The 25,205-nt window shown below is 35.1% G+C and overlaps 1 protein-coding gene across 1 annotated transcript in view; it reads right to left on the bottom strand.

Annotated features, from left to right (window-relative positions):
* Positions 1-11,588: 11,588 nt before the first annotated feature.
* The window catches only part of LOC128313945 (phenylalanine--tRNA ligase alpha subunit-like), a 131,568-nt gene continuing 117,951 nt past the window's right edge, over positions 11,589-25,205 (bottom strand). The window contains exon 2 of the mRNA XM_053214548.1: positions 11,589-11,794. Coding sequence (XP_053070523.1) covers positions 11,672-11,794 — 123 coding nt within the window. The 3' untranslated portion in view covers positions 11,589-11,671. The remainder of the gene's footprint in view (positions 11,795-25,205) is intronic.

Below are 25,205 nucleotides of genomic sequence, written 5' to 3'. Positions count from 1 at the left end.
GATAGTCCAGTAGTCCTTAGCCCTGTCTGCAAGTTAAAATTGCCTAGGGAGCTTTAATCAATCAATCAGACAAGCAAAACAAACAAGCCACAGATTGCCAGGCTGTACCACAGGTCAATTATATCAGAATCCCTGTGAATGGAGTCCAGACAATGTTATATGTGAAAATTTCTCAGCTGCTTTTCAACTTGCAATGGGAACCATTGCTTTGTGTTATGTATGAGCATTTTTCATGGCCTTTTTAACATTTGACTTTAGATGAGGTTAACTATTTCTGTTTCTGTGTACCTTTCCTCTCAGGGTTTCTTTGTCCAAATCTGTATATAGTTTCTATTTTTTAGAGTATGGCAGAAAAATATTGCACCGCTCAATTCAATCCTCAAAAAGGCTCAGCAGAGCAAATCTAATCTACTACCCATGGCGTCTCTTTCTTCATCAAATAGGCAGAATGAGGCATCACAAAATAGCTCCAAAATACTATGCCTCTGTTGATCTTTTCATTCCTCTGTCTACTTTCCTGTGACCTTTGTCGCCTGATTTCAAGTCCTAATTTTATTCAAAACTCTCACCATAAATTCACACATGAAAAGAAACATATTTCGCTGGTCCGTGTGTAGACTTTAGAAAAAATGTTGGGGGGCGGAGGAGGAACATTTTCTTCATGGATATTTAGGTCAGTCACAGAATATATGGCAAAGAAGCTATTTGCTGAACCACTCAATTCCTATCAAGACTTAAATATTTATGTGCATATGTATATATGTATATATACATGTAGATCTGAAATTAAATATGACAACCACTTATCTAAACACAGCTCTAGAGAATGAGGCACAATAATTTAACTGGATGATTTCAACATAAAAGAAGACTCAGCCTTTTTTTAAGCATAATTTCTCAACAGAAAAATCACCTGATCAATTTCAAATAGTGGTAGAATAGTCTGAATTCACCTGTTCTAGGATTTACTTTCTGAATCTTGGCATCCTAATTTCATCTCACAGCCTTTCCTAAGGTTACCATAAAGTATCCTTATAGCAGGATGGAACAAAGATTGCAAGCCCCAGACTTTGCATAGTGGTTTTTAGTCTTGAGTTCATTTTAAATCATGGGGTGTACTTTAAAAAGAATCTCTCTGACCTCAGCCACAGCAATTTCTTACTTGACACATCTCCAAAGGCAAAGGAATTAAAAGAAAAAATGAACTACTGGGACCTCATGAAGATAAAAAGCTTCTGCGCAGCAAAGGAAACAACCAACAGAACTAAAAGGCAACCAACAGAATGGGAAAAGATATTTGAAAATGACATTATCAGACAAAGGAGTAGTATCCAAAATCTATGAAGAACTCACCAAACTCCACACCTGAAAAACAAATAATCCAGTGAAGAAATGGGCAGAAAACATGAATAGAAACTTCTCTAAAGAAGACATCCACATGGCCAACAGGCACATGAAAAGATGCTCAACGTCGCTCCTCATCAGGGAAATACAAATCAAAACCACACTCAGATATCACCTCATGCCAGTCAGAGTGGCCAAAATGAACAAATCAGGAGACTATAGATGCTGGAGAGGATATGGAGAAACGGGAACCCTCTTGTACTGTTGGTGGGAATGCAAAGTAGTGCAGCTGCTCTGGAAAACAGTGTGGAGGTTCCTCAAAAAATTAAAAATAGACCTACCCTATGACCCAGCAATAGCACTGCTAGGAATTTACCCAAGGGATACAGGAGTGCTGATGCATGGGGGCACTTGTACCCCAATGTTTATAGCAGCACTTTCAGCAATAGCAAAATTATGGAAAGACCCTAAATGTCCATCAACTGATGAATGGATAAAGAAATTGTGGTTTATATACACAATGGAGTACTACATGGCAATGAGAAAGAATGAAATATGGCCCTTTGTAGCAACATGGATGGAACTGGAAAGTGTTATGCTAAGTGAAATAAGTCATAGGGAGAAAGACAGATACCATATGTTTTCACTCTTATGTGGATCCTGAGAAACTTAACAGAAGACCATGGGAAAGGGGAGGGAAAAAAAAAGTTAGAGAGGGAGGAAGCCAAACCACAGGAGACTCTTAAAAACTGAGAATAAACTGAGGGTTGATGGGGAGTGGGAGGGAGGAGAGGGTGGGTGATGGGCATTGAGGAGGGCACCTGTTGGGAGAAGCACTGGGTTTTGTATTTGTATTTATTTGACAATAAATTTCATATTAAAAAAATAAATAAATAAAAAGAATATTTGGACATCACCATAAATTAAATGAGAAAATGAGAAACACTGGAACCAGTGCATTAGCATTTAATGTTTGTTTGTTTTTTGCATTTTAGCTATTTTTTTTAAGTTCCTTCTACTATTCAGATGTGTCTCTAGGACAAAGTCAATTAAAATGTTAAATTGCTGTGAACAAGGCATGTATTCCAAGACATACTTTTTTTTTCATATAAGTAACTCACACAAGTGCTTGCCAAAGTCACTGGGAAGATTTAGATGCTAAAAGAGACCATCTCAATATTTTTTAAAATTATTTTTAATGTTTATTTACTTTTGAGAGGCAGAGGTGGAGGGCAAAGAGAGAGGGACAAAGAGAACAGTGAGATCATGACCTGAGGTGAAGTTGGATGCTTAACCAACTGAGCCACCCAGGCGCCCCCATCTCAATATATTCTTAATGGACGGTAGAAGATCATAAATAAACTTCCATAATTATAGCCCAGCTAGCCTGGATACATAAAGCTGAAATCATCTTTTCCCAAAGATGGCTAGAAGCAGCAGAAACAATTATGAAGAAAAACATCAGTAAAACTGAGCAGCTCTCATCATCACTGCTAGAAAAGCCAACTTGATTTCAATTCTCATAACTATTACAAAGGCTGGCCAGCCAGTACAGGGTTACAAGAGGTATGCCAAACATCTCTTCGAAAGATTAAGATAAAACTGATACCGCTTTAACTGAGTTTCATGGACAAGTAATAAAAATACTTTAAAATACTTCAAGTTTACAGTTAAAAACAAGAAAAAAAGCTAAGATGCCAACGAAGCAACACATCTCATGTATTCCATGTTCTTGCCCATTTCTAAGATAAAGTCTTTAGAAAAATGATTTCAAAGTAAATAAAGAAGGTGTCTCAGGGACAAAACACTTAGATTTAATGTTTTTGGAATATGTGTGCAATTTATCCAAACTTAAATGTTGTTATATTTCTACAAGTTTCTTCTGTACATACTGCATACCATTAAAATTTAAATATTTTAGCTGTATTTATGTCAGTAATATAGGACAAGAGTGTAGGTGGCTTATGAAACTTATTAAGTAAGGGACTACTGCTCACAGGTTGACCTATCTGATAATACCTTCAAAAAGGACACTTGATCTACAGATATAATCTATATTAGTTGTTATAAATATTGTATCACAGACTAATGGAGGAATGCAATTCTATGATCTAGTGATTAATTTCATTCAACTTGTTCATGGGTTGGGATTAGAAGAAGCTATATAATTTTTTTCCTCAGTAGATAACCACTGGAATTTTATTTCATTCAGTAAGAATCTCCATTGTCCTCAAAGGCTTTTACTTAAATATAATATATAGACAGAAAAAATACATAAATCATAACTATGTAACTAAATACACATTATTTTGCAATTGTGGTTGCAAAATCTTACAACCTAGAAGCTCTGCTTATGCCCTTTTAATACCCATCGCCCCCACCCCCATCATCCTCAGGAATAATCTAACTATAACTTTTAAAAGAATGGAATAGCTTTGTCTGCTTTTTGTGTGTTAAAAATAAAATTGTTAAAAAATGTTGTACAATATGATGTATTTTCTTTTGTTCAACATTAAGGTTGTGAGAGTCACCACAATTATTGTCTATAATACGTAGATTTTAAATGTTCATTGCTATGTAGTTTTCAAATGAGTGAATTACCAAAATTTCCATATTTATTTATTTATTTTATTTACTGTATTTATTCATTTTACTGTGGATGGATGTGGCATCATTTTTAAAATAAATTAAATCAAGTCAGCATGGAGATAGTATCTCAGGTTTTTTTTAACTTTCTTTTTTTTAATTTTAACTTGTTTTATTTATTTATTATTATTATTATTTTTTTAATTTATGTCCAAATTAGTTAGCATATAGTGCAACAATGATTTCAGGAGTAGATTCCTTAGTGCCCCTTACCCATTTAGCCCATCCCCCCTCCCACAACCCCACCCGTAACCCTCAGTTTGTTCTCTATATTTATGAATCTCTTCTGTTTTGTCCCCCTCCCTGTTTTTATATTATTTTTGTTTCCCTTCCCTTATGTTCATCTGTTTTGTCTCTTAAAGTCCTCATATGAGTGAAGTCATATGATTTTTGTCTTTCTCTGACTAATTTCACTTAGCCTAATATCCTCCAGTTCCATCCATGTAGTTGCAAATGGCAAGATTTCATTCTTTTTTGATTGTTGAGTAATATTCCATGATATATCTATCTATCTATCTATCTATCTATCTATCTATCTATATATATATATATCACATCTTTATCCATTCATTCACTGATGGACATTTGGACTCTTTCCATACTTTGGCTATTGTTGATAGTGTTGCTGTAAATATGGGGGTGCATGTGTCCCTTCGAAACAGCACACCTTCATCCTGTTGATAAATGCCTAGTACTGCAATTGCTGGGTCGTAGGGTAGTTCTGTTTTTAGTTTTTTAAGGAACCTTCATACTGTTTTCCAGAGTGGCTGCACCAGCTTGCATTCCCATATAATAAGTCAGTTTTGATACTAACAAGTTGTTGGTGATTTTAAGTAGCCAAGAAGGGCTATTGAAAGTTGGGTGGTACATTCTATTCTGGTGCCAGAGTGACCTCAGCTTTCAGATAATTACCTAATTTGTTTGAGTACTAGCCCACTGTGAGCTAATGTGCTCTGCTAAATCCAGTAATGTGAGTGATACTAAATTGGAATGTTTATTCTCAGAAATTTTACATTGAATTTTCTTCATGTTGCCTACTCATTCTCTCAGTCTTCTTTCCAGGTTAAGATTAAGCTGGAAGAATATTTTTTTAATATGAAATTTATTGTCAAATTGGTTTCCATACAATACCCAGTGCTCATCCCAAAAGGTGCCCTCCTCAATACCCATCACCCACCCTCGCCTCCCTCCCACCCCCCATCAACCCTCACTTTGTTCTCAGTTTTTAAGAGTCTCTTATGCTTTGGCTCTCTCCCTCTCTAACGTCTTTTTTTTTTTTTTTTTCTCCTCACCTGCTTTTTTCCCTTATAGCTTCTATGGGAAATGGCGGCCAGTCTAGGAGCTACTCCACATAAAGCCACCAGAGAAAATGTGCTACCAGACATATTCTTGCTGCTTCACACTGAAATGCATCCAACAAAAGTGAGCACTTAAAACCACTTAGACATTCATTTATGTATCCTTCACCAATTATCTTTTCCAACCACACAATTACTACTGCAAATATTTCATTCTACAATGAAATATAGCCCAAAATTAACACTCCTGAGAAAATGGCCCTGCCTTCGATTTTACAGAAAACAACCAAAGCCATCAGAACACCTATAACTTCTTTTTAAGTAGCTTATTTGTATCTACAACATGCTTTTCCTCTGTATTCCTTGTGCCAATAGAAGAGCTGATTCTCCCTTTGTTTAAATCCTTTTTATTTACTGACACTCTGGAGTCCTCATCTCTTTATTTATTCAAGGAATCTGAATGCAAAACATGTGTGTGTGTGTGTATGTGTGTATACTTATATATACTATAATATACTTATATACATATATATACACACACATATACATATACACACACACACACACATATATATAGTTTTGTCTTCATCTCATTCTCCAGTTTTAGTCACTATGTTGAATCAAGGTTAAAATACTTTAATAATTCTCAAATTTAAATGTCAGAATGGCTAACATTAACAACACAGGAAACAACAGACATTGGGAAGGATGTGGAGAGAGGGGAACCCTTCTTACACTGTTCATGGGAATACAAAGTGGTGCAGCCACTCTGCAAAACAGGATGGAGGTTCCTCAAAAAGTTAAAAATAGAACTACTCTATGATCCAGAAATTGCACTAAGAGGTATTTACCCAAAGAATACACAAACACTGATTCAAAGGGATACATGCACCCTAACGTTTATAGAAGCATTATCAACAATAGCCAAAGTATGGAAAGCGTCCAAATGTCCATCAACTGATGAATGGATAAAGAAGAAATGGTGTGTGTGCACATGGGAATATTACTTAGCCATAAAAAATGAAATCTTTTCATTTGTAACAATGTGGGTGGAGCTAGAATGTATTACAGTTAAGTGAAATAAGTCAGTCAGAGGACAAATACCATATGGTTTCACTCACATGTGGAATTTAAGAAACAAAACAGATGAACAATGGGGGAGGGAAGGAGAGGCAAACCATAAGAGACTCTAAACTATGGAGAACAAACTGAGGGTTGATGGAAGGGAGGTGGGTGGGGGATGGGTTAAATGGGTGGGGGGTACCGAGGTGGGCACTTGTAATGAACACAAGGTATTGTATATAAGTGATGAATCACTAAATCCTAAATATAAAACTAGTATTACACTGTATGTTAACTAACTGTAATTTGAATAAAAACTTGGAAGAAAAAAAAAATAAAACTTCAATGAAAGTAAAAATACAAAATACATATCCAAAAGAAAGCTTACAAAAGCCAGTACAAGATAGTTATCTTGTAACCTGTTTCTTTCTAACTTCTTAGAGATAGTTGATAATCTTTTGCTTTTATAATATTAGAGAAACTTAATGAATATGTATAGAAGCAGATGTTAGAAAACTACTGCTGCAATGGGAATCACATATATTAGACAACTAATTTGTTCTTTTACTGTCAACTTAAATGACATTATTTTAGAAGATGATGCAACTATATACATTCAATTAATGATTAGTTTTTAAAAAAGGAAAATAAACTTACATGATTTGATTAAAAAGAAAAAACAATTCTTTCTCTTAGTCACTTCAGCCAGGAATTCCACTCTTTCCAAGTGTTCAGAGTCAAACTTTTAAAAATAGCTGTCTAAACGTTTAGCTTTTATATCCTCACTTCTTAGTTTCCCAATCAGCAAACAATTCCAATTTACCACTTCCCTGAAAATTCTGTCACAGAACAAATTAGTAAATCCAGCATTCACTAAGTAGCTTTAATGAAATGTCATAAATGTTTCTGAAATTCATCTGATTTTCACCACCCCACTCCCACAGCCTTTGTCTGGGCTACAATTAGTTTTCATCCAGAAAATTCCCACAGTTGGACTCTTCCATCATTAGGCTAGCTCACCGTCAAACTGTTATCCACAAGGCAGTGAAAGTGGATTTCCAATAATGCAAATCTAACAGGTCTCCCCTTTTTAAGGATTCATTCAACCCCTATTTCCTTTAAAATGAAGTTATCAAACCTTAAACATGTTAAGCAAGGTCCTGCAAGATCTATCTGGAGGATTTCTCTAGCCTTAACTCTTACCCTTCCCCTTTTGCACACTATGCATTGGCTACAATAAATATTTTCAGTGCTTTGTGAATACAATGTATGTTATTTCCATTAAGGTTCACTCCTCCCTTTCTCTTCTAGCATGCAAGTGCCTATTGGTAGCCTCCACTCCTCTGTAGTAAATATGAGTTAAATATCATATTCTAAAAGCATTCTTCCTTGATTATTCAAACTGTTTTGTTCTGTGTTAAAAGATTCCTATATTTTCTCTCTCGTCATTTCAATTACATTTTATTGTCACTATTTTTCTAATGACCATTTTTTTCTATGAACTACAAACTCTTTGAAAGCAAAAGTGACACTATCTTTTCTCTAGCATATCCCAACAGCTACTACAATTACTGAAATCTAATATACATTTCCTAATGAAAGAGAGGAAAACAGACATGGACAAGGGCTGAGGTCTAGGCAGAGAATGTGTCCAGCTCTGGAATCCACCTCCCACAAAGGTTTTCTGCTCTTTATCACCTGAGAGGTAACGAATGTCTGGATGGGAAAAAAGCCAGGTCAGGAGAGTCAAGGTTACTCCTGCCGGAGTCTTTCACATCCCTGCAGCCTCCCCAGGCTTCCTCTTCTAGGCAACTTTTCTCAGTGTAGCCTCGGAACACCTTGCATCAGAATCATATAAGATACTTGTAAAAATTCAGAATCTCTGACCTCACTACCTTCCAAATCAGACTCTTTGAACAGGACCCTCAAATCTGGATTTTAAACAAAACTTTTGGGTGATAATTATGTACTCCAGCATTAGACCAAAAAAATAAATAAATGAATAAAAGAGGATGCTTATTAAATTTTCTGACCTTAAATCACAAGTTATAGGAAAAAGAAATGGCTTCCACTTAGTTTGAAAAGAAATGGTGTCCTCAAAGTGGCCAGGATTTTGTAAACTTTCGGAGGAATCCACGAACCATGGGACCATGATCAAGAGTTGGCCTCATAACCAACAAAGCCACCCAGGTGCCCTCACTTATAATTTATAAAGCTAAATGAGTTGACAATTTTTTTCATCATATTTACATTTGACTTATTATCAATATGAATCCCAAATATATGTGCTATATAAATTTTTCTGAAGGTCTATAAACCAAAGATGTTGGGAATATAACTTTTTCATAGTTTTTCACACCACTAGCAGCAGCCTTTAGTGCCTACACATAAGACTGACCTTGCACAGAGAGAACATAAACAAAATTAGGTGACTACTCAAGAAAGCACTTCTTTCCAGTCATTATGGCTTCTAAAGATCAGCATTTAAGAAGTTCCCACTAATTTCCTCAGGTCATTTCACTAAGTCAACTTCATATTTTAACATGGCATAATCACAAAATAATACAAAGTTTTATTCTTTCCTATTTTCAATGGAAAGGGTAGGAGTAGGTCAGCAGTGATTTTTCTAAAGGGAGACAAAAACATTAGGCTTTCGGCTTGTGTATTCAATTCGTTCCCAGAACACCAAATGGGAGAGAGCTGAGGGGAGGGCAAAGCTCTCTCCCTGGTGGTGACTCCTGAGCAGAGAGGGAAAAATGAAGTGACTCATGCTTTGAGCCAGATGATGAATGCCTGAGGTGAAAACCTCTGCTTGGTATTTATTCTCCATCCTTTATGCTGATCTTAAAATTTTTCCAGTTCATGTTCTCCTTAGGACATTCACAGGTGCTGAAATTACTGCAATAGGAAGTCTTCACTATTCTTGAGAAATCAATCTTTCGACTACAGAGAATACTGGCCAGTTATAAATATGAGCATATTAATGCAATCAGAGTAACTCAAAAGAAATCTAAAAGTGAGAAATGAAATGATTAGATTTTATAAGACCTTTCCTTCAAATAATCATAGGGAAATGTTTGTGAGAATGTCTGTACATAACTCCAACACCTATGCAAATTCACAACATAGAAAATTTTGAACTCTTCTCAGAATTCTTCAGTGTTTTAAAAGCTTTTGTAATCCTGTATATATATATATGTGTATGAATGCACGTATGTATGTATGTATATATGTATGTATGTACATATGTATGTATGTATATTTGCAGTTACTCAGGTGTTTATAAAATGTAGGTCAAATTTTTGACCTGAATTTTCTAGCAAAGCATCTCTATATTCAAGTGAACTTATTTAAGTTATTAACTTTTAAAATTACCTTTTATTAGGATTACTATACACACCTGCACTCTATCTAACTCTATCTATCTCTCTATCATCTATCTATCTATCTATCTATCTATCTATCTATCTATCTATCTTTCTACATACATACATACACACACACACACACGCACACACACACATACAAGCATACTGAAATCCTAGTCCCAAATGTATTCTTTGTTAACATTTTGGTGTTTAAACTTTCAGTTTTTTATTAAAATGCTTTCCATCCTTTAAACTTGTGACTGCATTTTAACTCTATTTAGAAACTTGCTTTAAAATATTCATTTCCAAATTTTATACATTTTAACTATTCTTTTAAAATTTAAAAAATTTTAAAATTTAAAACCTTCAAAGTCCATCCCATATTATAATTTATTTAATCAATCCCCTTATATTAGAAAATTTTATTCTTTTCAATTTCTATACATGTTTCTATAATAGATATATTTATACATAAATTTGGGGAAAGGTTTTCAGTCATTTTCTTAAAATAATTCATTGAAAACTATTTGACACATTATACTAAATTGTCCCTTAAAATTTAACTTCAGAGGCACCTGGGAGGCTCAGTCGGTTAAGGGTCTGACTTCAGCTCAGGTCATCATCTCGTGGTTCATGGGTTTGAGCCCCTTGTCGGGCACTGTGCTGACAGCTCAGGGCCTGGAGCCTGCTTTGGATTCTGTGTCTCCCATTCTCTCTGCCCCTTCCCCGCTCATACTCTGTCTCTTTCTCTCTTTCAAAAATAAATAAACATTTAAAAAGATGTAACTTCAGTCTGTACTCACAGCAGAACCGTAGACTTCCTTCTAGGCACTAAAATTATAAAAAATATACACACACAACTCACACACAATTCTTGTTACATTGCTGAAATTTTGTCTTTCTGTAAAATCACTATTTTAATTTTTATATGTTTACATATCAGTAATATAAACCATCTCCTCATTTTTCTCTTTATTTCTACTTTTATGTGAAATACAGATTAAAAATTTTCACCATTACCTACTCAGAAGTTTCCAGAAATTCATTCCAATTCCTTGTTTGCCTTTGAGTTGTATGTAATTATTTCCTAAACATAATTTTTCTATTTTATGTAAACAAATCTATGGATCTTCCCCCTCTTTGGCTTGACCTTTAAAATGTTCTTTCCCCCTGGAAACTGCATTGGTGTTAAATAAGTAACTAATAATTCTATTTATGTTTTCTGCTAATTCTTTTGTTTATGATTTGGTGCAGGGCAGGAGCTGTGAGAGAATGCAGTTAGAAATGCCATTATCTGAAAGTATTTATAGGTAAACACTGATCACCATTGGCATTAGCATAATCCTTTCTAATGGAATAGATTCAGATATTTACAGAAATGTCATATCTTGTGGGGGGGGGCAGGGAGCACACAACAACCAAAGAAGTTAGATTTGAGGGAAGGTCAATACAACTCTCAGAATAGCTGCCATCATATAAAAAACAAGTCTAATAGACTTAGTTATTTAGACATAGCAAAAGGATTAAGGATCCACAGGGGTTGGTGGTTCTAAATTACAGTATGGGAGCAACCATTTAATCTCTCTTCTCTCATCTTACTTTGGTAAACGTATGTATCAGGCAAAAAATATCAGGAGTTAGAAATGGACTCAGTACAGTGTTAGGAATCCAAGAACTTAGTTATGGTAACCAAAAATAGGTACTGTTCTATTTTCAATGTTCATAAAAGTAGCTAAGCTATCCTTGAATTTATTAGGCATCTAAGAAGATGCCTATATTAGTCAGGATTATCCAGAGAAATAGAACCAATAAGGTGTGTGTGAGTGTGTGTGTGTGTGTGTGTGTGTGTGTGTGTGTGTGTCTGTGCGTGTCTGTGTGTGTGCATGTATGTATGTGTATGTGTGTAGAAAGAGAGAAAGAGAGAAAGAAATTATAAAAAAATAGCTTACATGATTATGAAGGCCAACAAATCCCAAAACCTGCAGTATACAGGCTAAAGAACCAGGAGAGCTGATGGTATAGTTCTAGTCCAAAGGCCAACAGGCTGAAGACACAGGAACAACGGACTTTTTGAGTCTGAAATCAAGATAAAAACCAACATCCAATTCAAGTATTCTGTGCAAGGAAGGAAAATATGTAAACAGAGTAAATGTCAAGTTCAGTAAGAACAAAATCATGCCCACTCCATGATGGAAGTGGTCCAATATACTTGAACTGCCACCAGGTAGCTGGTTGATCACTGTAAAGAATGATGCCATATTGAGGACTCGTTGATCTCTCTCTGTAGATTGAACACTTGGCAGTAGCCATATCCAGGCTGAGCTTGGTGAGTGAAAATTAACCCCATGCATAACCTTCATCCCTGCCACAGTGGACACTTTATTCATGAGCTTAGTGACTGATGACAAGGGTTGGTTAGGATGAGGCTGACTGATGGGTCATCCTATTGACTTATTAAAATTGTCCTCTTGAAGTCACCCTTTGGTGAACATTTACATAGGACACAATTGTCTTCATGTTTCTTGCCCATTAATAGAGGCCTACTAACATCCTCTTTCTCAAATTTCCTAATCAACAATTTTCTAGTCATGTTCTGACCAAGTCTCAAAACAAAACCACTGACCACAGCACATGAATCAGTATGTAATTGCACATCTGGCCATTTCTCCTTCTAAGCAGAGTGAACAACCAGTGACACATTTCCTATGTAAAAATGGCATTAGGGGCGCCTGGGTGGCACAGTCGGTTAAGCGTCCGACTTCAGCCAGGTCACGATCTCGCGGTCCATGAGTTCGAGCCCCGCGTCAGGCTCTGGGCTGATGGCTCGGAGCCTGGAGCCTGTTTCCGATTCTGTGTCTCCCTCTCTCTCTGCCCCTCCCCTGTTCATACTCTGTCTCTCTCTGTCCCAAAAAAAAAAAAAAAAGGCATTAAAAAATACGGATTTGAGTACCTAAATCACAGTAAGTTTCACGTAGAGTCTTATTATACAACAATCAAAATAGTTTTCCAAGTACTTATATTATAAAGTATTTTTGTAAATGTGTGTGTATATGTATATATATATGTGTGTGTGTGTGTGTGTATATATATATACAATTTGATCTATCAATACCATTTATACTTCAGTGTTTCCTATCACTTTCTTCAAAAATTGTAGTAACGATGCAATTAAAAATCAGAAATTTAAAAAATAACAACAATCATTCCATCAATCCAATATCCTCCTTCATTTCTTCCCTTTCTCCCTCCTAAATTCACATCCAAACTTCTTAAATGTATTTTACATACTGCATCTATAACACCTTCCCGGTACTCTCCATCCTAGAGCAATTTGGCCTCTACCAACAAGACGTCTCTGAAATTTTTCTCTCCATGAACACCAATAACTTCTTGCCATTAAATATGCAAAAACAATGTTGAATTTACTTGACCTCTCAATAGGATTCTATACTTTATGAACTGCCTCTTCTTGAAACTCCGTATTTCTATGAAATAGAAAACTCCTTATTCTCTATGGAAGTATATTTGCCTGATTTTCTCCCTACGTCTCTTCTCAATTTCACTTCAGGTAACTTACTAAACTTTGCTTTTTCTTATTGTCAGAGGTCTCCCAACTGTGATTTCCCTTTTAGACTCACTCTCTATAATTTTGTTGGGTGGTGTCATCTAGCTCATTTGCATTAATTTAAAACTGTGTGTGATTCTTCCATATCTCTAATCCAGATCTATTTCTTGAGATTTATAGATCCCGATACTTCTTTAAAAAAAAATCAGTTGCTCCAGACTGATGACATTAGCTCCCATCTGCTACCTTAACATTCTGTCCAAACCAGTAGTTCTTTCATATTCCCAGTGTCAGCAAATGACCATTCACTTAGCTATTTGGATGAGGAAAAATGGCAGTAATTCCTGACTCTTCTTTATCCTTTTTTTTCCTTAAGAAAACAAAACAAAATCAAGAAACCTTACCTTTTCTTCTCAGGTCATCATTTCATCCCAACTGAATAACTAAATCCCTTTGACTCCAATCTTACAAATTCTAATTGTCTTACTTTCTGAAAGATTTTACCCAAATTCAATTTGTTCATGCCAAACATAATACCAGTCAGGATTTTGGTCAGGAAAATTAAAACTAGAAATGACTCTAGGTATTTTAAGCAGGAATTTATTTAATAGTGAGAGTCTGGTTGTTCAAGAAAATTTTCACAATGGCTGGAAAAGAAAGACCGGGGAAATCTTCTGCTAACTATAGTATTTTCTGTTAGCTTTTCCAGAGTCAAGAAAGTTGCAGAAGCCACAGAAAACCACTCACATTGTCAATTCCTGTATCTAATAATCCGCCTTCATTTTCCACTGAGCACACTGTTGGTAATTTTTCTAGGAAACTCATTTCCCATTTTTTTCCACATATTCTGTCTCTGCATGAAAACTATTTTCTGAAACCACAGATTAAGTGAAATTTATTCTGAAATACTCCTGAGTCTTCACTCATGGTTTTTCCTACTTCAGGTATACCCATTACTCTGTAATTATCCCCTTAACTGCACTTTTGATCATATTTTATAGTCTTTTTCCCATTAGTTTACCCGAAATGGACTTCATGTCTCTTGACAACAAAGTATTTCTTTGCACCACTAATGCCCAGTATCTTGTTTATATAAGGCATTCATCTGTTGAGATAATAATTAACTCTAACAATACCTCTTTAGTTTTAATACTAAAGTCACTTTATTTTATAATTTTTAAAGTTAAAACAGGATGTTAGCTAACATTTAGATAATCAATTAAAGACAATTTTTTTTCATTAACGCCTTAATATATGTCATTTTATGTCTTCATTGTACAACTAATTTAAAAACATCAGACTTGATATTACTTTATATTTACCTGTATTAAATTTTGCCTACAAAGTTTCTCTTAATACCAAAAGTTTGTCAAAGTTTTTAAAAATAAGAGTAGATTCACTCTTCTGATGTAATAATTGTCTTCTATAGGCTTGCTATCATCTACAAATGCAATAAAAAAGTTTTCTAAGTCATCATCCTCGATGCTAATGCCATTATATTACAAGATAGAATGGGCTGGTCAGGTCCAAGCTCTGGGTGACCTTGCCACATTCCATTTAAATCTTACTTCCGATTTTCAAAAATGTATTAATCATTAATCAATCATTGCATTGATTGCCTCAACTCTGCCTATAAGGAGCCTTAAACTTTCACATCCATGCTCCTTTCTACATCTGTTTCTGTCAAAACAACACATATCACAACATCTGTTGTGAGGGAATCTGCTATAGAATTCATATTCCAAAAGGCAACATGTTTGAATTTATGATCATGCACGGTGATGTGTACCCAGAATTCTGCCCATCTTAATTACAAGTAAAGATGAAGTATGGATACAATTGGAAGGTTTTCTGATTTTCTTCCTTTATGTTCTACTGGTGTTGCTAAGCTATGAAATCTATCAAGATCCATTATGTTCTCATCCAAAGTTCCAAACTTTTGTTATTGTTATGGTTTACATATAAAATACATAACTTTAAGACAATTTTATGTTCTATCTATATGTAACAATGGTTGAACATACCTATTGTTTATGCTGCTTTAGATTTTATTTTTAATATCCATGTTTCCTATTTTTCATTATTTCCTTTTCATCTGGTCTTCATCTTATATTTTGTATTTGCTTTCACACATTTGTATACATTGAAAGTGTTCTAATTAATTTTAGATCTTTTTCTTTTAAGAAGTTTCATTTTTATGTTATTGTTTTATTTCACCAATTTTAATCTTTTACCTTCCATAATTTTAAATCATCTCTAATTTGTCACTGAAATAAATATGCCAATTTTGTTTTTACTTTTATTTTTCCTCCCTCCTACCTTTTCATTGTTTTAATGGATTCCCTCAATTATTTTTATAAACTTTTGAGCAAACATATTTAGGCATTTTACACATAATCACTGTTTGAAAGTTTTCCTTTTGTCTACATGTTCCTAAATTTTCCAGAGTTTGGGAGATTGTCTATTTAATATGAGATTAAAATCTGAATATTTTCATGTAAACTGAAAAAAAATCTGAATTCCATATTGCTAGCCACACAACTCCATAGTTCCCCAAGTATGTCTGAGTATGCCAGAGGAGTACTTTCATCACATTCTATAAATACACATTACATTCTACAAATCCATCTAGATTGTTGTATCAGCTAAGCCCACAAACCCACACTGGACCACTGTTTCTAGCTTCTTCAGGCCTTTTGACATTTTGGTAATTCCAGTTTGCAACTATTCATCTGGTACTACTTAAATAAAGGGATCCTTCTTTTTTTATGCTTTTTAATAATTATTACTGACAGAGAAGAGAGAGATAGAGAGAGAGAGGGAGAGAGAGAGAGAGAGAGAGAGAGAGAGAGAGAGAGGTAGGGACAGAGAGAGAGGGAGACACAGAATCCAAAGCAGGCTCCAGACTCTGAGCTGTCAGCACAGAGCCTGACGTGGGGCTCAAACTCAGGACTGTGAGATCAGGGGAGATCACGACCTGAGCCAAAGTCACATGCCAACCAACTGAGCCACCCAGGCGCCCCAAGGGATCCTTCTTTTTATTTATCAAAACACAACTCAGATCAGCAGTGCCATTTAATAAAAATTTATTGTGACTGCCTGTTTGCCATACATATTTACAACCATATAACTGATTTCTTCCATAAGTATGAAATTGGTTTAATCTATTTTAAGCTAAATTTTAGGATAACATAGTAGTTAAGTACATAATGAACTATGTTATACATATTTACCTGTTTCGATACCTTGTTCTGCCACTTACTAATTCAGCAACCATACTTAATTATCCAACCCCTCTGTGTCAGAATTTCTTTACCTTTTTAAATTTCAGCTTTACTGAGGTATAGTTGACATAAAAATTAAAATAAAGTGATTTGATATATGTTTACATTGTGAAAGCGTTCCCTTCATCCAGTAATTAACACATCTACCTTTTTTTTATGGGGGCATGAACATTTAAGTTTTATTTTCTCAGCATATTTGTTATACAATATAGTCATTGTAGCTACCATGCTTTACATTAGATTCTCAGACTTCTTTCATCTTTCAGCTGTAAGTTTTCACCCTTTTACCTCTCCCTATTTCCCCCACTCCCCAGGCCCTGGCAACTATTTTTCTACTCTGTGTCTATGACTTTAACTTTTTTTTCTTTTTTCTTTTTTCTTTTCTTTTCTTCTCCTTTCCTTTCCTTTTCTTTATTTTTTCTTTTCTCTTCTCTTCTCTTTTCTTTACATTCCACATATAAGGAACGCCATGCAGTATTTGTCTTTCTCTGTCTGGCTTATTTCACTTGGCATGATGACCTCAAGGTCCACCCATGTTGTCACAAATAGTAAGATTTCTTTCTTTCTCATGGCAGAATAATATTGCATTGTATATATACACATACCATGTTTTCTTTATCTATTCATCTGTTGATGGCCACTGAGATTGTTTTCATATATTGGCTGTTGTGAATAATGCTGCAAGAGAAGAGAGCTATTTTATATTCTGTTTTCATTTCCTTTGGATATATATCCAGAAGTGAGATCGCTAGAGCCTATAGCAATTCTACTTTTTTAAATTTTTTGAGAAACCTCCACAGTTTTCCAATTGGCTGCACAACTTTACATGCCCACCAACAGTGCACAAGATTTTCTTTTTTCCACATTCTCACCAACACCTGCTCTATCTTGTTTTTTTGATAATAGCCATTCTAATAGATATGAGGTGATATCTCATTATGATTTTGGTTTCTATCTCCCTGATGATTAGTTATGTTGAGCATCTTTTCAAGTATCTACTGGTCCATCTGTACGTCTTCTTTGGAGAAATGTCCATTCAGTTCCTCTGTTCATTTTTACTTGGAATACTATTAATTATCATTGCTTTCATTATTAGGTTGTGGGAGTTCTTTATATATTTTTGGATATTAGCTTTTTATCACATATGTGATTTATAAATATTGTCTCCATAGATTCCATAGATTTCCTTCTCATTTTTGTTGATGGTTTCCTTTGCCATGTTTTTTAGTTTGATGTAGTCCCATTTGTTTATTTTTGCTTTTGTTGCCTTTGCTTTTGGTGTCAAATCCAAAAAATCATTGCAAAGACCTATGTCAAAGGGATTACCACCTGTTTTCTTCTAAGAATTTTATGGTTTTAACTTGTGCCACAATTTCTATATGTATAGTAGTAGGGAAAAACATGCCATCTACTTCTTAGAGCAATTGTGAATTGCATTAGCCAAAACCTGCGACTCACTTAGAAGAGTACTTGGGGCAGGAGGGCCTGGGTGACTTAGTGTGTTAAGCATCTGACTCTTGATTTCAGACCTGGTCACGATCTCATGGTTTGTTCGTGAGTTCGGGCCCTGCATGGGGCTCTGCACTGACAAGAGCCTGCTTGGGATTCTCTCTCTCTCCCTCTCTCTCTGCCTCTCCCCTGCTCATGGTCTCTAAATAAATAAATAAATAAATAAATAAATAAATAAATAAATACTTAAAAAAAAGTACTTGCACAAAATAAACACTCAGGCTTTGCTAGCAAAGATTGTGTGCTGTCACTGTGTGAAAAGGAAAAAAGTGGACAATGTTACTTTAATTTATAAATATTTACACTCTTTCTTTAGTCACCAATTAAAAATCCTACTTTTCATTTCATAAAAAATGTGGCATATTTAGCTTCGAACTATATGTTTCAATGAAAGCCAATTATGAAAAGGAGATCTGCACTAGTAAATAAATGGAAGAAAGGCTGAGGCAAACAGCTGTGGCAATGCTAAGCAAATAAAATTTCTCCCCTCACAGTGTTGGATAGATAGTGACTATTCATTGTTAATATTTTTCACAGATTCAAATTGTAGAAAATATTATTTAGTTTATAAGGATTGGTTTTCCTGCACTGTAGAACTTACCTTACAGACAAGGATACTGTGCACAGAATTTGTAATAGTCACTTTTTTTTTCTGGCCTCATTACTGCCAGAGTAGAGGTTAGGGCAGGGAAACAGATAGAAACAGTTTGGTTCAATTATGTGTTTATAAGGACATTAAATCAAATGAGGAAACTAAAGAATATCAATAATGAATGCAGTTGCTCCTGGTTTAAGTTCTGTGAAGTCTGTGTCTTTAATCTTCAGTTGCTCTAAAATCCAGTGCGATTATCAAGCAAATATAAGCATTTCTGAGGATAATCTGTTTGTTCAAGGTAAGGTGAGATGTCCAGAGCTGGTGCATGTGTGGCCTTTGATTTTGTAAGTTATATAGTGAATACTGTTCAATCTAATTTTGAAAAATGTAAAAGTTGTATGCCTCTGTAACCACTGGGCACAAGATACTTTTCTGGATAATAGCAACTTCCTTGGATCAAATATATATTCCCAGATGTGCTGAGATAGTATCCATGTTAAGGATGCAGCTTTGTATTTTAGAATTTAGAATTTAGAATTAAGTGCTGTTTGATATAGACTAGCTAAACAGTTAAAACTTGAACTATTATTAACAAAACTTCACATTCTTTGGTTGCTTCCTTAAAATTGTTGGGGGAAACCTGTGTATTTAAAATAAGGCATGACTACTAGGTTGTATACATTATTTTACAGTCTCAATTCTACCTGTTTCTGGTTCAGTTAAGATAATCATCAACGAGGAAAATTTTTCTTTAAAAAATTAAATCTGAAAGCAACACTGATATTCATTCAATTATATAAATGATAGTCACTAATACTTCTAAAATTATTATTATTATTATTATTTTTTTTTTTTTTTTACTTTAGAGAGAGATAGAGAGAGACTAGGAGCACAAGCCAGGGAGAGAGGTAGAGGGAGAGAGAGAGAATCCCAAGAAGCTCCACGTTCAGCACAGAACCCAACATGGGGTTCAATCCTACAACCTTAGGATCATGACTTGAGTCAAAATCAACAGTCTGATGCTCAATCAACTGAGCCACGCAGGCGATATTCACTTAAGTTCAGTCAAGCAGGGTCAAGCCTTCTAACCATCAGCTCTATTTCCATGTGGTGCAAGATTATAGAATTAGAGCTGCTTTCAGAGACTTCAAACGAATCTCAATTCAATTTTTTGTAGGGAGATAAATCATGAGTTCATCACAAAGTGGATTAGAACATGAATACATGAGGCTACCTGAAAGGGAGAGGATGGGGTCCAGCTCAAGAAGATAACAGTGTGATCAATGGTAGAAAAATATCCTGGGACATGAAGGACAATGACTCATCTCCATAGCCCCAAGTATTAGAGAAGGAAGTTGGGCTCCATCAACAACAGCTACCCCTTCTAAGCAGAAAAGTTCCCCTGTGGTCAAACCATATAACAATGTCAAGCCCCAGCCTGGCCTCACACCTAGAGATCTTGTTAATATTTCATCAATTTAAACTCCAGAACACCCAAGAAACTACTTGATTTGCTTTGGCATTTCCTCAGTTCATGGCAGGTTTAGATTTCCTTTCCTTGACACTACAGAAATAACTACCCTCAAATACCCAAAATCAAAAAGAATTATTTGGACTCTTAAAAACCTTTTCATTTATTGTCTGATGACACTTATATCAAGGCCCTGCCTTCCCTGAGAGGAACAAGCAAAACATAATACTGCCATTGCTTACCATTTCAATATGTATTCTTATGCATTTATTTCTCAAGGCATTGGAATTGGTCCAATATTTTAAAGATGGTACAATTCTGAACCTATACATTTAGAAAGAACTTGAATTAAAATATACCTCTTCTCTCATTCATTTATAACAATAAACACTGTTTCCATATTATGCAAGTCCTGGAAGAAAGATTTAAATATATATTTAAGGCAGGCACCTTAGTCTATTTAAAAATATTGGGCTTTGGGGCGCCTGGGTGTCTCAGTCAGTTGAGCGTCCGGCTTCAGCTCAGGTCATGATCTCACAGTTTGTGGGTTCGAGCCCCGCATCGGGCTCTGTGCTGACAGCTTGGAGCCTGGAGCCTGCTTCAGATTCTGTGTCTCCCTCTCTCTCTGCCCTTCCCCCGCTCATGCTCTGTCTCTCTCTCTCCTTCAAAAATAAAAATAAAAATATTAAAAAAAATATTGGGCTTTATTGTATAGATAGTTAATATTCACTGATGGATGATAAGCCGAAGCTATGCTTTAAAAAGTTTGCCCTATCTCCAATGAGGAAGTTGAATTAAGAGAAGAAACTGCAGCAAAATATTAAATCTCTTGGGGGGGCACCTGGGGGGCTCAGTTGGTTAAGCATCCAACTCTTGATTTCCACACAGTTCATGATCTCACAGTCATGAGATAGAGCCCAGCGTTGAGCCCCATGTCGAGCTACATGCTTGGAGTGGAGCCTGCTTAAGAATCTCTCTCTTGGGGCACCTGGCTGGCTCAGACAATTAAGCATCGGACTCTTGGTTTCAGCTCAGATCATGATCTCACAGTTTATGAGTTCAAGCCCCAACTTGGTCTCTGACTGACAGCACTAAGTCCACTTGGGATTCTTTGTCCCTCTCTCTCTTCCCATCTCCCTCTTATTCTATCTCTCCCTCTGTCTCTGGCCCTCCCAACTCATGTATGAACACATGCTCTATAAATAAATAAATAAATAAATAAATAAATAAATAAATAAATAAATAAATAAATAAATAAAATTCTCTCTCTCCTGTAGCCCTCCTCTGCTTGCACATACATGCTCCTTCTAAATAAATACATAGTCTTTAAATCTCTAGGTACTAGTTCCAATTCAGTCCCTATGAATTCTAGTTTTTAATCAGAATTCTAGTTCTTCATTCTCTCCCTATGGAATTTATTAGACATAAAACTTCATAATCTTCTATCCAAGGACCAAGGTCTTCTTTCTTAACTTTATTAATCCAGATTTAATATGTGATCAAATTTATTTTCTTAAAATGTGACCTATTCATGTTAGAGAAAATCCCTATGGAATTTATTGATGAACTCTTAGTAGCAAAATGAAGCTCCCTTCTTTAGTTTTTATCCTATTGATATAAGCACAGCATTTGTTTTCCATGCAATTTTTCCTTCTTCCAATGTTCATTTGATCATAACTTTTTTATGTTTCATTTTCCTGTTCTTTTTATCCTTCCTCCCAAATTGTTTTGTATCTTTGCCAGCATGTGATGTGTTCGTTTTTAACATTTTTTAAAAACATTTTTAGTAGGCTGTATTTTTAGAGAAGTTTTCGGTTCACAGAAAAATTAAGTGGGAAGTACTGAGTTCCCGTATAACATCCCTCTCTCCCAGTTTCCCTTAGTATTAACATGTTGAATTAATGTGACACATTTGTTATAACTGGTAAGCCAATACTGATGCATTATTATTAAAGTCTATAGTTTACATGAAGGGTCATTTTTTGTGTCTCGTATTCTACAGATTTTGACAAATGTATAAAGATATGTATCCACTATTATAGTATCATACAGAATAGTGTCACTGCCCTAAAATTCCCTGGGTTCCATTTACTCTTCGATTCCTCCCCACTAACGTCTGTAAATCACTGACCTTTAACTGTTTTCATAGGTTTGCCTTTTCCAGAATGTCACAAAGTTGGAATCATACAATATTGAGCATTTTCAGACTGGCTTCTTTCACTTATAATATGCATTGTAGTTTCCTCCATGTCTCTTTCTTGACTTAATTAATTCACTGCTTTTTATCTTTCAGTAATATTCCAATGTATGGATGTATCACAATCTGTTCATCCATTCAGTTACTGAAGCATATCTTGCTTCAAAGTTTTGACAATTATGAATAAAGCTGTTAAAAAAACATTCTTTTTAATCATTATGTGTTGATGCTCCTTAGGATTCCAAACTGGTTTCATGAATTTTTCAATTATTTACTTTTCCTTGATGAAATTATATATTGTATCATGTTAACACATCACAAATATGCCAACGGTTTTAAAACATAAATTTCTTTTTTACCTTTTCTCGTTTTGTACTCCTGGTATTTTGCTACCTAGAAGTCCTACAGTTATGACAAAATTGATCTATCCAAACCAAAACTCACCTTTCAGCTGAACTGATCCTTCAGTCCTTATTTTTCAGATATTCTAGAAAACCACCATCTCCCTACATAGTCCCTACAGAGTCCCTATATAGTCCTGTAGTCATGCAGGACAAAATTAGATACTCTTTGACTTTTTTCAGCCTTATCATATCACCATATTATTTCATTATATCTTTAGGGTATTTTATTTCACACCTTTCTGTTCACCCTTACAACATTAGACATAAAACTTCATAATCTTCTATCTAAGGACCTATTGGTCTTGTTTCTTAACTTTATTAATCCAGATTTAATATGTCACCAAATTAACTTTCTTAAAATGTGAATCTATTCATGTTAGTTAGAACAAATGCAATATTATTGTGATGTCTTACTTGAAAATAGGGAAAAGTTCAAATTATTTTTTAACTATAAAGGACTTTATTATTGGACCTAACTTAATGTTTCAGACTTAACTCCCACAACTAACTCAGAGAGCTTCTATAAATTTATGAGCCCTAATTCATTCTAGTTTTATTTTTGCATTTGTTCCATTTCCTTTCCCCAACTGGAACATCTTTCTCACTCTGTCTCCTAGTATAATCTTACTCTTCAGTTAAGAATCACAGTTAAGAGCACTTTCAGGGAATTTCCTCTAACACTGCAGAGAGATTACTATTTTACTCCCTTGTCCTACCTTGTCCCTTGTCCCCACTCCCTCACAGAACTTTTTTTCACATATGTTTCTTTTACTCTTATCATATACAGTAAAACCTTGTATTACGAGTAACTAGTTCTATGAGTGTTGCACAAGACAAGCAAACATTTCTAATAAATTTTAACTTGAAAAACAAGCGATGTCTTGAAATACTAGTAGTATATGATGCCAAATGTACATGATTACAAACTGAGCCAATGGTTCTCTCTCTCTCTCTCTCTCTCTCTTTGTCTTTCTCTGCAGGATTGTGGGTGATCATTAATGCAATGTCACATTTCTGCAAAATCCTCAAAAAGAGGCAAAAGCAAGTGTCATTGGATAGGTTCGTTGTTAAAGTTACACGAAAAAAAAAAAGATTCCATTGAGCCAATAGATAGCAGTGATTCTATTAGTGATAGTGAAAGCTGTCATACACAATAACCCTTCTCTCCTCTACCTCACACCAGCCACAAAGGTTTTCAAAGGTAAGTGGAGGTTAATTTGTTTATTTTTCTTTATATTTTGTATTTTCTTTATTATTTTGCATTATATTACAGTATTTAGTCATTCTTATATGAATATTTTGGGGTTGTGGAACACATCATCTGAGTTTCCAGTATTTCTTATGGGGAAATTTTCTTTGACATACAAGTGCTTTGGATTACAAGCATGTTTCCAGAACGAATTATGCTTGTAAACCACGGTTTTACTGTACTATTAAAATTGCTGTACATGGATATTTTTACCACTCAACAGCATTTACTTCAAGAGCTAGAATCATCACATTTGTGTCTTCTGAATTTGAAGCATATAAAAATTCAGTAAATAAATACTGTCTGAATTAATAAATGACTGAGTTAAGACATTGAGGTGAATCCTTTAAGCAGTGCAGAATTACGGGCTTGTAGTGGAGAAAAATTAAGGGCTTGTAGTGGTTATGAGATATTTCTAATATATGTAAATGTAGTTATTTGAGCATCAAGTCTCGATGTAATACAATATAAAGGTCTGGATGTCAATGACTGTTCTGTTTATCATTGACTTCCCAATGCCTGAAAGAGACTCTTTAGTATTCATTAATCATTCATTCACTGAGAAATTATTGAACACCTACTATGTAGCAGGCATAATCCCTCAGTGTCAGGGTCAGAGCAGATAAAGGTCCTGGCTGATGAAGCTCAGTACTTTGTAGAACAGAAGATAAATAAGTTGTATGTATGATGGTGAGAAGTACTGCATTTCACTATAGTGAAACATAAAGTAGATTAATGAAGATAAATACCAGATTGATGGTGGGGGGGGATGATTATTTTTGAGGTAAGAAAAAGCCTCTCTGATAGGGTAAACCAAAAAGTGCTGAAGAATCAGACATGTGGATAATATAAGAAGTATTTGAGGGAGGGAGAAACTCAATGCACGGGCCCTGAAGTGGAAAAAGGCTAAGAAAGCTCAAAGGAAGCTCTGGAGATCAGTGTGGCTGCTATGGTGTGATCGAGAAAGAGAGGGGTAGAGATGAGTACAGAGTTGATGGGGAGAGCAGATCATTTATGTCTTTTAGATTCACTTCTACCTCCTCTCCATTTCTTACAAAGCAATCCCAGTGATCTCATTAAAATGCAAAGGGAAACATGTCAAGATATTATTTCAAAAGCTTTGTTGGCTTCTCATTACTCAAGAGAAAAAAGAAAAGTCCTTAATATTCCTACAAGACTGTGCATAAATTATACCCTGTTTACCTCCAAAGGT

Source organism: Acinonyx jubatus, chromosome C1 (assembly GCF_027475565.1).
Source record: "Acinonyx jubatus isolate Ajub_Pintada_27869175 chromosome C1, VMU_Ajub_asm_v1.0, whole genome shotgun sequence".
In the NCBI taxonomy this organism is placed as follows: Eukaryota; Metazoa; Chordata; class Mammalia; order Carnivora; family Felidae; genus Acinonyx; species Acinonyx jubatus.
This window is presented reverse-complemented; position numbering and strand designations above follow the sequence as displayed.